We start from the raw sequence: 12,503 nt of genomic DNA, 5'->3' as shown, positions 1-12,503 counted from the left end.
GAAAAGGAGGCTCAGGGGAGACCTCATTGCTCTCTACAACTACCTGAAAGGAGGCTGTAGCGAGGTGGGTGTTGGTCTCTTTTCCCAAGTAACAAGGCCATTTCCTCTCGTCCTATCGCTTAAGTTGCGCCAGGAGAGGTTTAGATTGGACGCGAGGAAAAATTTCTTTACTGAAAGAGTGGTTAAACATTGGAACAGGCTGCCCTGGGAAGTGGTTGAGTCACCATCCCTGGAAGTATTTATAAGACGTGTGGATGAGGCGCTTAGGGACATGGTTTAGTGGACATGGTGGTGTTGGGTTGACGGTTGGACTCTATGATCTTAGAGGTATTTTCCAACCTTAACGATTCTATGATTCTATGAATCTGCCTGTGAAAATGCGAACACCTGTGCACTGCAGTCAGGCCAGGACCAGCTTCCCAGCCTGGCACTTTCTCTGAGGGCAGTCTTTGTAACTTGCTCTGGCAAAACCCTCTTTACTCCATGAAAATGCACTCAATGAAAGCAAAACCACCTGTGCCATCTTTCTCCAGCCACCTTTTTCAGACAAGGTCCCCAAACCAAACACACTTTGTGACTCCTAGCAGATGTGCAGTTACATTCAAAATGCACATGGATGCAATGCAATGGCTTTGTGCCCATTCAGACACACAGAAAGAGCTATGAAGCAACAGCTGAACACTCTCTATATGATTAAAAGCATACAGGAACAAAAGGAAATGCTCTCAGGGGCCATCTGCTTTGAAATAGTACCAGTCACTGCAAAGCAGTGACTCTGGAGGAACACCTATCATGAAATAGGTGGAATTCCTCTTTGGACACCTGGCCTCATATTATAGAGCATGTTTTATGCTATGTATTACAAGCAATCAACTCATCTTATGTTTGCCTAAACACTACTGAATGATCTTTTCCTAAAGAAAGGATATATTTTGTCACTGATTACATTCCTCTTGCTTATTCAAAAAAGACTGCAACATATAAGCTACAAATACAAGCAACGAGTGAGAGACATGGCAAAAATTAAGAACTAACAGCAGAGAATGTGTATGGTATGGTTTAGTGCTGAATGCAGTTGATGTACATGGAAGGAGAAGTGATGGCTGAAGTCTATAAAAATCTTATCTCAGGGTTTCTTTTATGTCTGATGTTTGCGCTTGAGAATTAACTGTAGTGAAAGGTGACTTCAGGTCAATCCGTGTGTATCTGTGGGGGGGAAATGGGTTAGTTTTCTTTCCACTTTTTTTTCAGGCAACTGCATAACCTCCTATACAGTATTTTGGTAAGCAGGAAGTTTTCACATTCAAGTCTAAACTAGCAGAAAAAGCTAGCAGAAAAAAAACTGTGCTTAGCACAGGAACTTGACAACTTTCAAGCCATTATTTCAAGAGTTAGGAACAGTCATCATCTTCCTTAAAAACACTCCTAACATAATGACACATTACCCTGTTCAAGTTCTTTAGTGATTTTTTCATCCAGTTCCCGTCGTACCTAGAATTATACAGAAAATATATAGTTAATATTTTAACAGTTACCTTCTTGTAATATTAAGCTTCTAAACATTCTTAAAACCCACACATAACGTGATAAAAACTAAAAATATCATCCCAAATAAGAGACATATTGGTTTGGGGTTTGATTTTCAATGAAGAGAAACTCTTGGTCAGCCAGGCTGTAGCATTCTCTTTGCTGAGCAACATTAACTGTAGCACAAAACATTCTGTAACTCACCAGCTGGATTATAACTGGGCATTTAAAAAATATACAGGAAGAAAGCACAGTGGAGTTATTACAATGAAGGTATGGCTAAAGTCTATCATCAAATACATGAGCAGAATGTCAGCTAAATGCCGAAATAAGCACAAATGCCATCCATAGGGACAAATTCAGTTGAGGCTGGCTTCTGCAGCTTCATAAGAGAAGAGGTGCAACAGCAGCTACTGCAGGACTGACATATTCCATTGTCTAGGAAAAAAGCCTGCACCAATATTCTTCTTTTCTCCACCTTAAGATGGAAAATTGAAAGAGCTCCTATAGCTCATGCCAAGATTTTTCTTTATTGTTATTGCAAATACCATGACACACATATATAAAAATATAAAAACACACACAATTTTTTCTCGCAAACTTTGTACTAAGAAAAGATAGCAACAGCTACAGCTTCTACACAGCAAGTGCTGTGGGTTTTATCATGTAACCAAAATCAGCTTGGATCACTAGAAAGGAGCACTTACTCCTTTCTCCCCTAGAAGGTGGTTATTGCTACCAATTAAGTTATTCTCACTTATGATTCTGACTTCAAAGTCTTCATAAGAAGAAATCAGATCTCTTGAAGAGTCATAGTCCAAGCGCTATATGCTGTTGTTTACATTTGATGATACTTGTGACTCCTACGTTTTTTCTATCAAGTCTTTGACACATAGAAGTGATTTTCAAAATGGATACCATACAGCTTCCAGGCCTACGACGGCCATGAAGATGCTGAAGGGCTTGGACTACGTGAGCTATGTGGAGAGGCTCAGAGAGCTGTGACTGTTTCTTTACTGGAGTAGAGAAAGCTCAGGGGGACCTTACCTAGGTGTATAAATACCTGGTGGGGGCAGTAAAGGAGACGGAGCCAGGCTCTTCTCAGTGGTGCCAAGTAAAAGAACAAGAGGAATGGGCACAGATCGAAATAGAGGAAATTTCATTTTAACATAAGGAATTTTTTTTTTTTTAAATTGTAAGTGTGGTCAAACACTGGAAGAAGGTGCCCAGAAAAGGTTGTGGAGTGTCCATCCTTGGAGATGTACAAAACCCTGGCTGGACATAACCCCGAGCAACCTGCTAGGTCTGACCCTGCAGGGGTGGGGTTGGACTAGATGATCTTCAGAGGCCCCTTCCACCCTCACCCATTTTTAGTACTGAATCCCTGAGGGAATAAGTATTTATTTTATGAAATGAGCAGGCTCACCTAGCAACATATCAACAAAGAGAACTGAAACACTGTACGATGTACTCAATAGGCCATAGAGAGCAAAAGCCTCAGTAAGGGAAGCACTCTGCAAACCCTCACAAGAGGAGCAGTAACAGGCAGTAACTGCAAGGGCCAAAGAAGTGGGGCTGTAAACCACCAAAGTGGAGGGAAGGGCCCTCTCTCCAGGACTACAGGGATAGCTGCGACCAAATTCACCAGCTCCTCCAGGGGAAGAAGCACTCAGTGGTACTTCGTTGGAATAGTCTGTGCCTTCACAGCTAGAAGAGGAGAGCACGGAGCTGAAAGAACATGGGAAAAGGACCCCTCAAATCCCCAAACCTCTAATCATTTTCAAGCAGGTACAAGCAGCAGCAAAATCCTGGGGAGAAGGGACCCTCTAACACATGGAGTGAGACATTGGTAACAGAAAAAAGCAGGAAAACTAATGCCTAGACCAAAAGACGACCCAAAACCAGGACGAATCCTGAACAAAGTAGTAGTAGTTGAGGTGTTAGAAGAAACCACTTTTCCTGGTTTCTGGAGCCTTCACAATGACCAGAAGGCCCACAGGATCCTCCACAACATGTGCGGATGAATCAAGAGAAGAAGATGATCTTGTTCTCCTCTTATTCATTCCATTAACATCTTTGTGATTCTCATCCACGCCTGAGGAAAGAGGAATAGGTGGAAATAAAACTGACACACCGGTTTCTGAAGAGGGAATGAAGAGCCAGGCAATATACACACTTTAGGACTAACTTGCCTCCACTGTTCTCCTTCCCCCCAGCTCCCTGGAAAAGGCATCACAGCTGACTATCCCAAACCTCCTGAGCAGTAAGGATGACAATTTCAGGTTCCAGAAAAGCTTCTGCCAGACTACAGTCACAGAACTGAAAAGCAGAACAGTGATTGCTATCTCTTCTGCGCTAAGTTCTATGCTGAGGTACTTCTCATCTCACTGCACATCTCTTCAGGCAGTGCTGGGTTCCCTTGCAGCAGTCACCTTCTCAATAATTCTTTTTCAGAAAGCGGTATTGACTTACTACTTACCCATATGGGTTGCTTGAGCACAGAGTAAGTTCGATCCTGTAAGACTCCATGAGCTGATACTCAGAGTCTAGGAACTCAACTTCAGAACAGTACTGGTACACCAGACACAGCCGCTGTCAATACCAAGAACTTTTTGCACATCGGAACTGGCAAGGAAGGTAAACCAGCCTAATCCTATAGTTTAAAGAAGTTCCATTGTAACAGATGAAATCCATACACCATCGTCTTACAGATGGTTAACTACCACAGCAGCCATAACATTTCAAACACAGAAAGCATGAAAGTACTCTGCAGCAGTCATTCTTTCACTTGGACAAACTAACAAGTTCAAAATATTTGCATTATTAGGAAAATGTGAATGCATCAGTAAGTTTTAATCAAAACCTAACAGCATAAACAGACAAAACATTTCCAGTATAAAATACCACCCAACATTAAACAATACTGGCTACAAACCTTGTCATGTATCTGGCTGCAGAGAAGAGAGAAGAACAGATTTTTGATTAAGGAGCTGAAGAAGAAAGAAAAACGGCCTTAAGTTCAAAGGTCTTCAGTGAGAAATAAGAACATGGCCTACATGTAAATGAAGCAAGTAAAAAAAGCTAACAATACAAAGACTGCTACAATACATGAGTGCAGACGGAAAATGAAATCAGAAAAGGAACAGAAATTGAGAGAGAGAGTAGGAAGCAGACATTCCCTTTCTCCCAGTATGTAGGAAAACTGGTTTAATAAATCCACTAATTCACACTGGTTGCAGCTAGCAGAGTTCACCATTATTTTCTGTGTCAAGACACCCACATTCATTTTCACCAGCCTTTTCCACAGCTGTTAGGATTTAAGCTTGACATTTGTTAAACCTAACAACAGGATTCCAGTCCCAAAACCTCCTTGCAGCAGACATTCCTTGCCTTAGTCTATGGACTAAGGCAGCAGTTCCCAAATCATGGTACACAGACCACTAGCAGTACCTCGTATTTGTGTTTCATCTGCTTGATTCAATTTAGTTCTGGATGCTGACATGCCAATTCATGAGCAGTTTGGGAGTCAGTAGGCCAGATCATAAAAAGACAAAAAGACTCCATCAAAGACCTCTTCACTCCTGTAAAGGACAGGCAATACACACGCACATCCTTGTTATGACACAAGTCCTACTAGGAAACAAATTTCAGCCAACCTCCTTCCAGAAGATGATGAACTGCTAGTCGCCACAGTCACTGTAATTACATGCACAGAATTTTTCAAGTACTTGTAATTTATTCCTCATTACTGGAGCTCTAATGAAAATAAAAACAACCAAAAAAGCCAAAGGCATTTGCATGTGATTGGCATTTTACTGGTTCATTACTTGTGTCAATATGAACTTTTTTATATTTTTCAAGATACTTTTGCACTGCCATTTCAAGGTTACTAATTTCTGTAGCATATATTTGATAAAGGGAAAGGGGCTATACTGTAATGGAACACATTTCTTTGTTTTTTAAAGAATAAAATGCTCATTTTTTGCTAGGCTTGAGCAAGGCTTGCAACATGACCATCTTCAAAATGTAAAGCTATATGCATAATCACTGACATTTGCCTCATGTTAAGTAGTGGTTTAGGAAAACTGTGAAATCTTTCAAGCCTTCAAACTCCAAATTTCTTAGTTATGTCTAAAAGAAGTAACTGTGTCCACTTGCCAGAGGAGCACTTCTTCCTCTTGTTTGCAATCAGCACAATTTACCAATGTTTTTTCCAACAGCTGCATGGACAAAGAATTAATACCAGCATTTTGAATAATAGCAGTGTGAAGTATTTTTACCTCCTTACCCCTGAAGCTATTTAAAAGCTTTTGCCCAAACCAAATTTACATAAATATCCTCCTCTTAAGAATGGCATGTCCTCTACTTCAAATAGCCTTTCTCACCTTGAGGAAGCGAGAAACACCAAATCTGCACAGAGAGCTTTGACTAAAAAAAGAAGTGCAAGATGACTACCTGAGGCACACTGCAATTTAAGCTCCTTAACTCCCTGTCATTATGAGCTTTAGTGGGAGGAGCACTTGTAATCTCCAGCCAAGAAGGTACTGCTCAGCTTGAATTTAAAAGGCAAGACAAATTCTGTAGAAGGGAACCAGGTTACTGGAAAAGATCTGAAGCATAATTGAAGCAAACAGTGAAGTGAAGTGAAGAAAAGGCTTAGAGTCAGAGTAACTCTTCTGTCTTTAAATAATGTGGTGAACAGGCAGAGTACTAAGCAGCACAACTGGCAAAGTACTTCAAAATAGACTAAAACTGTAATCTCTGAATTCTTTCCTCATGCTCCAACTTGTCTACTGAATGACACAGGACTCCCGCAGAAATGACAGCACAGACTGTGCATCTGGTAATTTTGCATTTGGAAACTGATCCGAGATTCCATCCAACCACCTATTACTGTATGCAGAGGGATACGTGCAATTTTTCCCTTTTGTTACTTCCTGACTTAAAGCCTTATTTTCCAATTCAATCCTCTGCTTTTAGGCGCACGTGTCAGGAATCCTGTACTTTCCATTCCTCAGAGATATGGTATGGCTTCAAACACTGTTAATGACATACTGCACCCAGTTGAGGAAACCTGAGCCAGCAGTTGTAAGTGAAATACCCACTTAGATGCATGTCCTCTAGCAAGTACTGCACCTCTGAGAGCCCGGTTCCTTTTTTCTGAAGGACTGTGAAAGAGAAGACCAGGTCTTAAGACTTTCCTGAATACATTGAACATTGAGTGACTTGAGGCTACAGACAGTGCCATTACATTAGTCTCAGTTGTTCCCTAACTGGTGATTACAGGAAGAAATATCATGGAAGGGTATGCAGCTGGATTTAGTAACAGGGAGGATAAATTCACACCAGCAATTCTGAGTCCCAGAGACCAGCCTTCTGCTTTGACTGGGGGAAAACAGGCATGCTGAGATTTCCAGTTTTTTCTTAAGAGAACCTGGCAGAAATGGTAAGAAATGGGTAAGTTCTCTGAGGCTTTAGCAATAGTTTTACTCACCTTCATTCAGGGAAGAAAACTTTAGAATTTAATACTATATTAGAATTAAAAGCTAATCCCGAGAAGACAAACTGTGTATAGTAAGAGCCAATTATCCTCAGCAACTCTGTTGACGACAAAGTAAAAGTCTCTGTAGGTTGCAAACAAGATCAGCGACAACTTCGGGGGACGAAGTCCTACTAACAAAACTGCACTAGGAAGGAGAAATTTATGTATATAAGAAAGCCCCTGAGCTAACAAACAGAAAAACCCACCTGACATCAGTAACTGGAGACTGGGGAAGTGTCATACATAATTGTTCAACTTCCTTGAGAGTCTGCTCAAGGTTGATGGGTTTTTTTATGATTCTCTTTTTTAAACCTTCAAAGTGAAGCCTCAAAAAACAGTACCAAAACCCAAAAGCATTCTCCAGCATGGCAATCCATCACAAAATGCAAGACACATATGCTCTGAAAAGAAACTTTATGGTTGCTGTTGAAGTCAGGACACTGAGTGAGAACAGTAACACCATTCTCAGATCTAATGCACACTTTTCTTGGAATCAGCTCAAATGTTTTTCACAAGTAGATTTTCACAAAGCGTTGAAGCAGCCTATGTAACTATTTGAAATATATATCTGCATATATTAGCAACTGGATAAAAACAACCAGCTATGAAATAGCCTTTTAAAATATTTAGTTTCTGTAATATACTTAAGGGAAGCTAGTAAACCAGTAAAGGTATCTCTCTTGACATTGACAAAACTTTGAGATGCCCAGAGTTCCAATTTCTTCTGAAAAATTAAAATGGAAAGGACTACCTGAAGAATGTTGCTGTAATTCAGTTAAGAAGCACCAAGTACTCCCACTTTCTTTCCCTTCACTGTCTTTTTTTCCTTTTTTCTTCTTCTTAAAAAAAAGGCACAACTGTTAACCCTTTTCTTTTAAACTAGGGCAGCTTTTTTCCTAGAAGTGGGATAGTTTCCTCCTTTGCCTTTTTCTTCTTTTAACATCTTGCTCCCATCCCTCTGTCCTTTCTTTTCCTCACTTGTTCTCTGCTCCCTACCCGTCTTGTTCCCTTGTCCTGGCCTTCTCCTTATTTCACTTTTGCAGTGGGTCCCTGAATTTTGCCTCCTTTCCACTGCTTGCATGCAGAACAGCCCTGCAGATGGTACAGTACTGCCTCCCGAGTTCTTTCTGTAATTATGTCCACCCCTCTGACCTGAAAAACACGTTCACAGTGATACAGAACAGTTAATCTCTGTAACTGTCACTGCTACGCATTACCTACACTGCTCTGTCCATTTTTTATTTTTTTTTTTTTAAAACAGGTGCAGTATGTAGGCACATTGTTTAAATGGGTTCTTTCCAGTGTGGGTGGGACCACTGAACTGAGATGGACTTAAAAATGAATGAATGCTTCTCACATTCATTCACCAACAGAATATGTGAGGGATAGAACACTGACTGAATAGAGAAGCTTGTCCATGCCTCAATCCTATGCTAGGTGGGAAAGTGATTACAACTATTGACATCTGGTTTCCAAATCTCATGATATAATGTTCACCATTCTGTGAGGGATGTGCTATCACACTGACTGCTAATTACAGGGCATACTTTGACCAGAGGTATTGCAGAGGTTGCAGCATTGCTGCGAAATTAGAAAGCTGTGAAGACTTCCGGAGGGGTAGTTAACTTTACCTTTTCAGGTAATAACACATAGCAGGAACTACAAAAACAAATGCCTTCTACACATAGTATACATCCCGCACTGAAGTAATAAAGTGAGAAGTTACGTGATCCCATTCATATAATCCTATTTTTGAAGCATCCCTTTGTGGTATTAATGTACTAAAACAAGTTCCAACAAAGAAACTGCTAGAACGAAGATCAGTGAAGAAGGAAAAGGTGTCTCAAAGATGTCTGATGGGATTTTGCACTCAAAGTTAGCCATTTTAAATAGGTCATACATACTACACATTAAAATTTAATGAAGAGCTTAGCTGGGAACTTCCTAGGCCACAGTTATTCTTTATCACAGTTTCTCTTGTAAAAGAATGTAGTTACACAGTTCATTATTTAGATATCAGAATTTTTTGGTCTTTGAGCACTCTTGGAAATTTGTACAACCTTGATGATGAAAAATCTTCACCCCTACCACATATAGTTGTGTACTGTTTTGATGATTAGCAGTTGTTTTGGCATATTAGACCATATGGTTTGGAACTATAAATGGATTCTAACTTTAGGCTAAAAAGCATAACCTTGCTTATGGATACTCTTTAGCAGTAGCTGAGAACAGTATTTCAAAATGCTTACCTTAGCCACATATGCTTCAACTCTGTTTCTTGATGATAATGCGTTCCCCGTTGGGCTTAGGAAGCTTCCTCCTAGACTTAGACTTCTGTTCAGTGCCAAATTGTTGCCAAGATGTCCCAGTTCAGTTGAATACAGAACTGGACTTGCAGCCAGACCCCCACTGACAATGCTGCTTGCGATTAAAGATTTGCTTCTATGGCGCTCCTGAAGGAGCTTAGCGTTGGCTTCTGCTAGTCTCTCATTAGCTCTGAAACATTCAGAAGCATACAAAGAATTACCTTCGGTAGTAACACTTCTGTAAAGTTACCCTCCCAGTCTTTTGACTGTTATTTGACTTCTGAAAGGGGAAGGGATTAAGAGCATCTAAAACAAGAACATAATTTGATCTGAGGTTTTTTGGAGAACCTACTTCTAAGAAGTCACACTACCTGCAAGGAGCAGCAAGAGTTACCAACACTTCAGACTTCTCAGCATTAGGGCTTCAAAGCAATCTGTGAATACCATGTGTTTACATAGCTTCTTCTGAAAGGTATGTCACCTGCATAAGAACTCTGGGCTACCGTCCCTTTCCCAAGGAAAGCTCAAACCTCAGGCACACTGCTGAAGTGGAAGCCAAAAAAGATTTATTATTTTTGCTTCACAGAATCAAATTCTGTTTTCTGAAGGGCCTATCCTTTTTCAAGCAGTAAAGGACATGAAATTTATCTTTTCTGCCATACACAGAATAAGAGGAAGAGATTATTAGAGATTGGCAAAAAGGCTGCCTGTTAAAACACAATCAAGTTAAAAAATACGCTATTAATGTGGTGTTACTGCTGGAATACTAAAGAGAAATGAAGGCAGTTCTAATGAAGGGGAAGGGTCTAAGGTACTTTCCTCACAAATATGCCATCTTATGCTTACATACGTAATGCTGACCAGATGTAGAAGAGGGATTTTAGGAGGAAAACGCATAAGGAAAAAGTAGTATCTTACTACCACTCCAAAAAAGCATGGACTTACCTTTCCAGTTTATTTGCTAGGCATCTTCTAATTTTTACTTCCTCCAGATACAGCTCTTTGTACCTTTCCACTTCTGCCTGCGTGGATTCTTTTTGAAAAATACTGTCTTGTTGGGTATTTTTTATCCTGTCCAATTCACATTCGAGATCTCTAATTCTGTGTTTTAGCTGGTTTCTCAGTGAAGCATGATGACTGGCTCTGATTTGTTCTAATCTGTCCTGGGAGGCTGCCTGCGTCTGAAGCAGACAATGCACTTTCAACCACCGCAAAGAAAAAGAGAACTCTCCCCACCAAGCAATTGCACATACCCAATTTCAAGGGCCCAGCTTCACTCAGTGAGGAAAACGTGCCTCCTCACTACCATGAGCAATCAAGGCAGGACCCTGGAACTACCACGTTAAAAAATTGTTTTCATTCAGAAAGAACCCCCCCTCTTAGTACTATTATTCATCAAAGCTACTAACAAAAGAATGCTATCTCTGTAGGACAGGGCATATAGAAAAGGATTCCTCAAAGAAATTATGAGGATCCCTCACCTCCACGCCCCCATCCCCAACTTCAGTGACTTCTTTTCTGAGCACTTTCCCCTGTACAATGACAAAGCAGGACCTGTACGTCTGGCCATGACAACTGTAAGTTGCAATACCCGTTCAAGGATGAACAGCAAGAACAAGACCAGTGGACAGCGATACCCCCACCAAGAACTGCAAAATGGAAATCTACCCTGGGCAAGCTTTCGATTCAGGGACCTGCAGGCACATTACACAAACATGAAAGCACTCTTGCCCAACCATATTCCCTTCTCCCACTGCCCTTCAGGAAAGACAGAAATACAGCACTAACACACAGAATCAGGCACCAAAAATAAAATACTAAAAAATGATGGCCACAACAAAAGTATATAATAGAGACTACAGACACAAGTGAGAAATTCACTTACCTGCAAAAATAGGTTGACTTCTTGTAGTTTTTGTCTTATTTCTTGTCCGGCTCGTTCTTCCATCTCTCTTTTATATTGTTCTATTTGGCTGTGATCCACCATGCTAGTCTCCAAACGATGTTTGAGGTTAGCCACCTCTTCTTTCAGCTGGCATTTGCTCTTCTCTAGTTTTTCATGGTTCCCACGCATGGTAGACAACTCTTCTCGCAAATCCTGATTTTGTGCTTCTAGCTGCATGCATTTTTTAGACTCTATCTCCAGCTGTTGGGAAAGTTCACTAACCTGTAGACAGCAAAAAAAAACCCAAACAACAAAGGAACTCAGAGGGATCTAAAATTAGTCAATTCTGTGAAAATCCATGAAGGGGTTGGCCATCGAGAGTGTATTTGTCATCTGCTGGCTCAGTTTTAAAACCAAAGTGAAACCAGGCTCTTGTTTTAAAACAAGAACAGCTTTCACATCATTTCTGGTAGGATCCCTCAGGTTCCCATCCTTTCTCCGTTCTTCTGCAGTAGGTCACAGACCAAGAGGTACCAAACTAGCAGCATTTCACCCATAGGGCTAGGTTGAAAAGCACCAGGGCTATTCTTCCATGAGATGCTCATATGCTCATGGGAAATCAAACACATCCATACCTAGCCACCTTCTGGTTTCATCAGAAACAACATGTATCATGCTTTCGAGGAATTTTTACATGCTGTCAACACAGTCAAAGCTTTGTTACAGAACTGACAAGACAAGAAACAGATACTCTTTTTTTCCATTACACTGAAAGATTTGTAAATAGTGGTTCAGAATATGTCTTTTACAGCAGCGGTGGAGGAAGACATATTCTCCCTAGGTCAAAGCTGCAGTTTATTTTCAAAAATTTGCAGGAAATATCACTTTCAATAGGTCCTAATGGTTAACTACAGCTCTGTCCTCCTCTTCCCCCTGCCAAAAACATACCTTTTCTATACCTATTGAGCATAAAACATTATGTCCTGTCTTTTAATAAAAGAAAATTGGATGAAACTAGCATAGTAAACACTTGAAAGAGTCTCTAAGAGAAAGTAGAAAATTTAGACTTATTTAAAACCACCTAAATGTAAAGCCCTTTCCTGTCTTTCAAAAATAACTCTTCCAACAGAAACACAAAAATGCTACTAACTTTTGGACTGAAAATGAGCCACTGCAAAGGCAGTTGACTCATTCTACAATACCTTCTAAACACGAATGTAGCTCTGAAACATGGCTGCTTTAG

At 40.4% G+C, this 12,503-nt stretch overlaps 1 protein-coding gene across 1 annotated transcript in view; it reads right to left on the bottom strand.

The window, feature by feature from the left end:
• Positions 1 to 11,537, bottom strand: part of LOC103916973 (ankyrin repeat domain-containing protein 26-like) — a 14,918-nt gene extending 3,381 nt beyond the window's left edge. The window contains exons 1-4 of the mRNA XM_009324053.1: positions 11,261 to 11,537; positions 10,321 to 10,556; positions 9,319 to 9,565; positions 1,446 to 1,491 (exon numbers count right to left, since the gene is read on the bottom strand). Coding sequence (XP_009322328.1) covers positions 1,446 to 1,491; positions 9,319 to 9,565; positions 10,321 to 10,556; positions 11,261 to 11,497 — 766 coding nt within the window. The 5' untranslated portion in view covers positions 11,498 to 11,537. The remainder of the gene's footprint in view (positions 1 to 1,445; positions 1,492 to 9,318; positions 9,566 to 10,320; positions 10,557 to 11,260) is intronic.
• Positions 11,538 to 12,503: the final 966 nt, after the last annotated feature.

The sequence above is a fragment of the Pygoscelis adeliae genome, unplaced genomic scaffold (assembly GCF_000699105.1).
Source record: "Pygoscelis adeliae isolate BGI_AS28 unplaced genomic scaffold, ASM69910v1 Scaffold24, whole genome shotgun sequence".
Taxonomy (NCBI): domain Eukaryota; kingdom Metazoa; phylum Chordata; class Aves; order Sphenisciformes; family Spheniscidae; genus Pygoscelis; species Pygoscelis adeliae.
The sequence above is the reverse complement of the archived record's forward strand: the minus strand, read 5'-3'. Positions and strand labels throughout refer to the sequence as shown.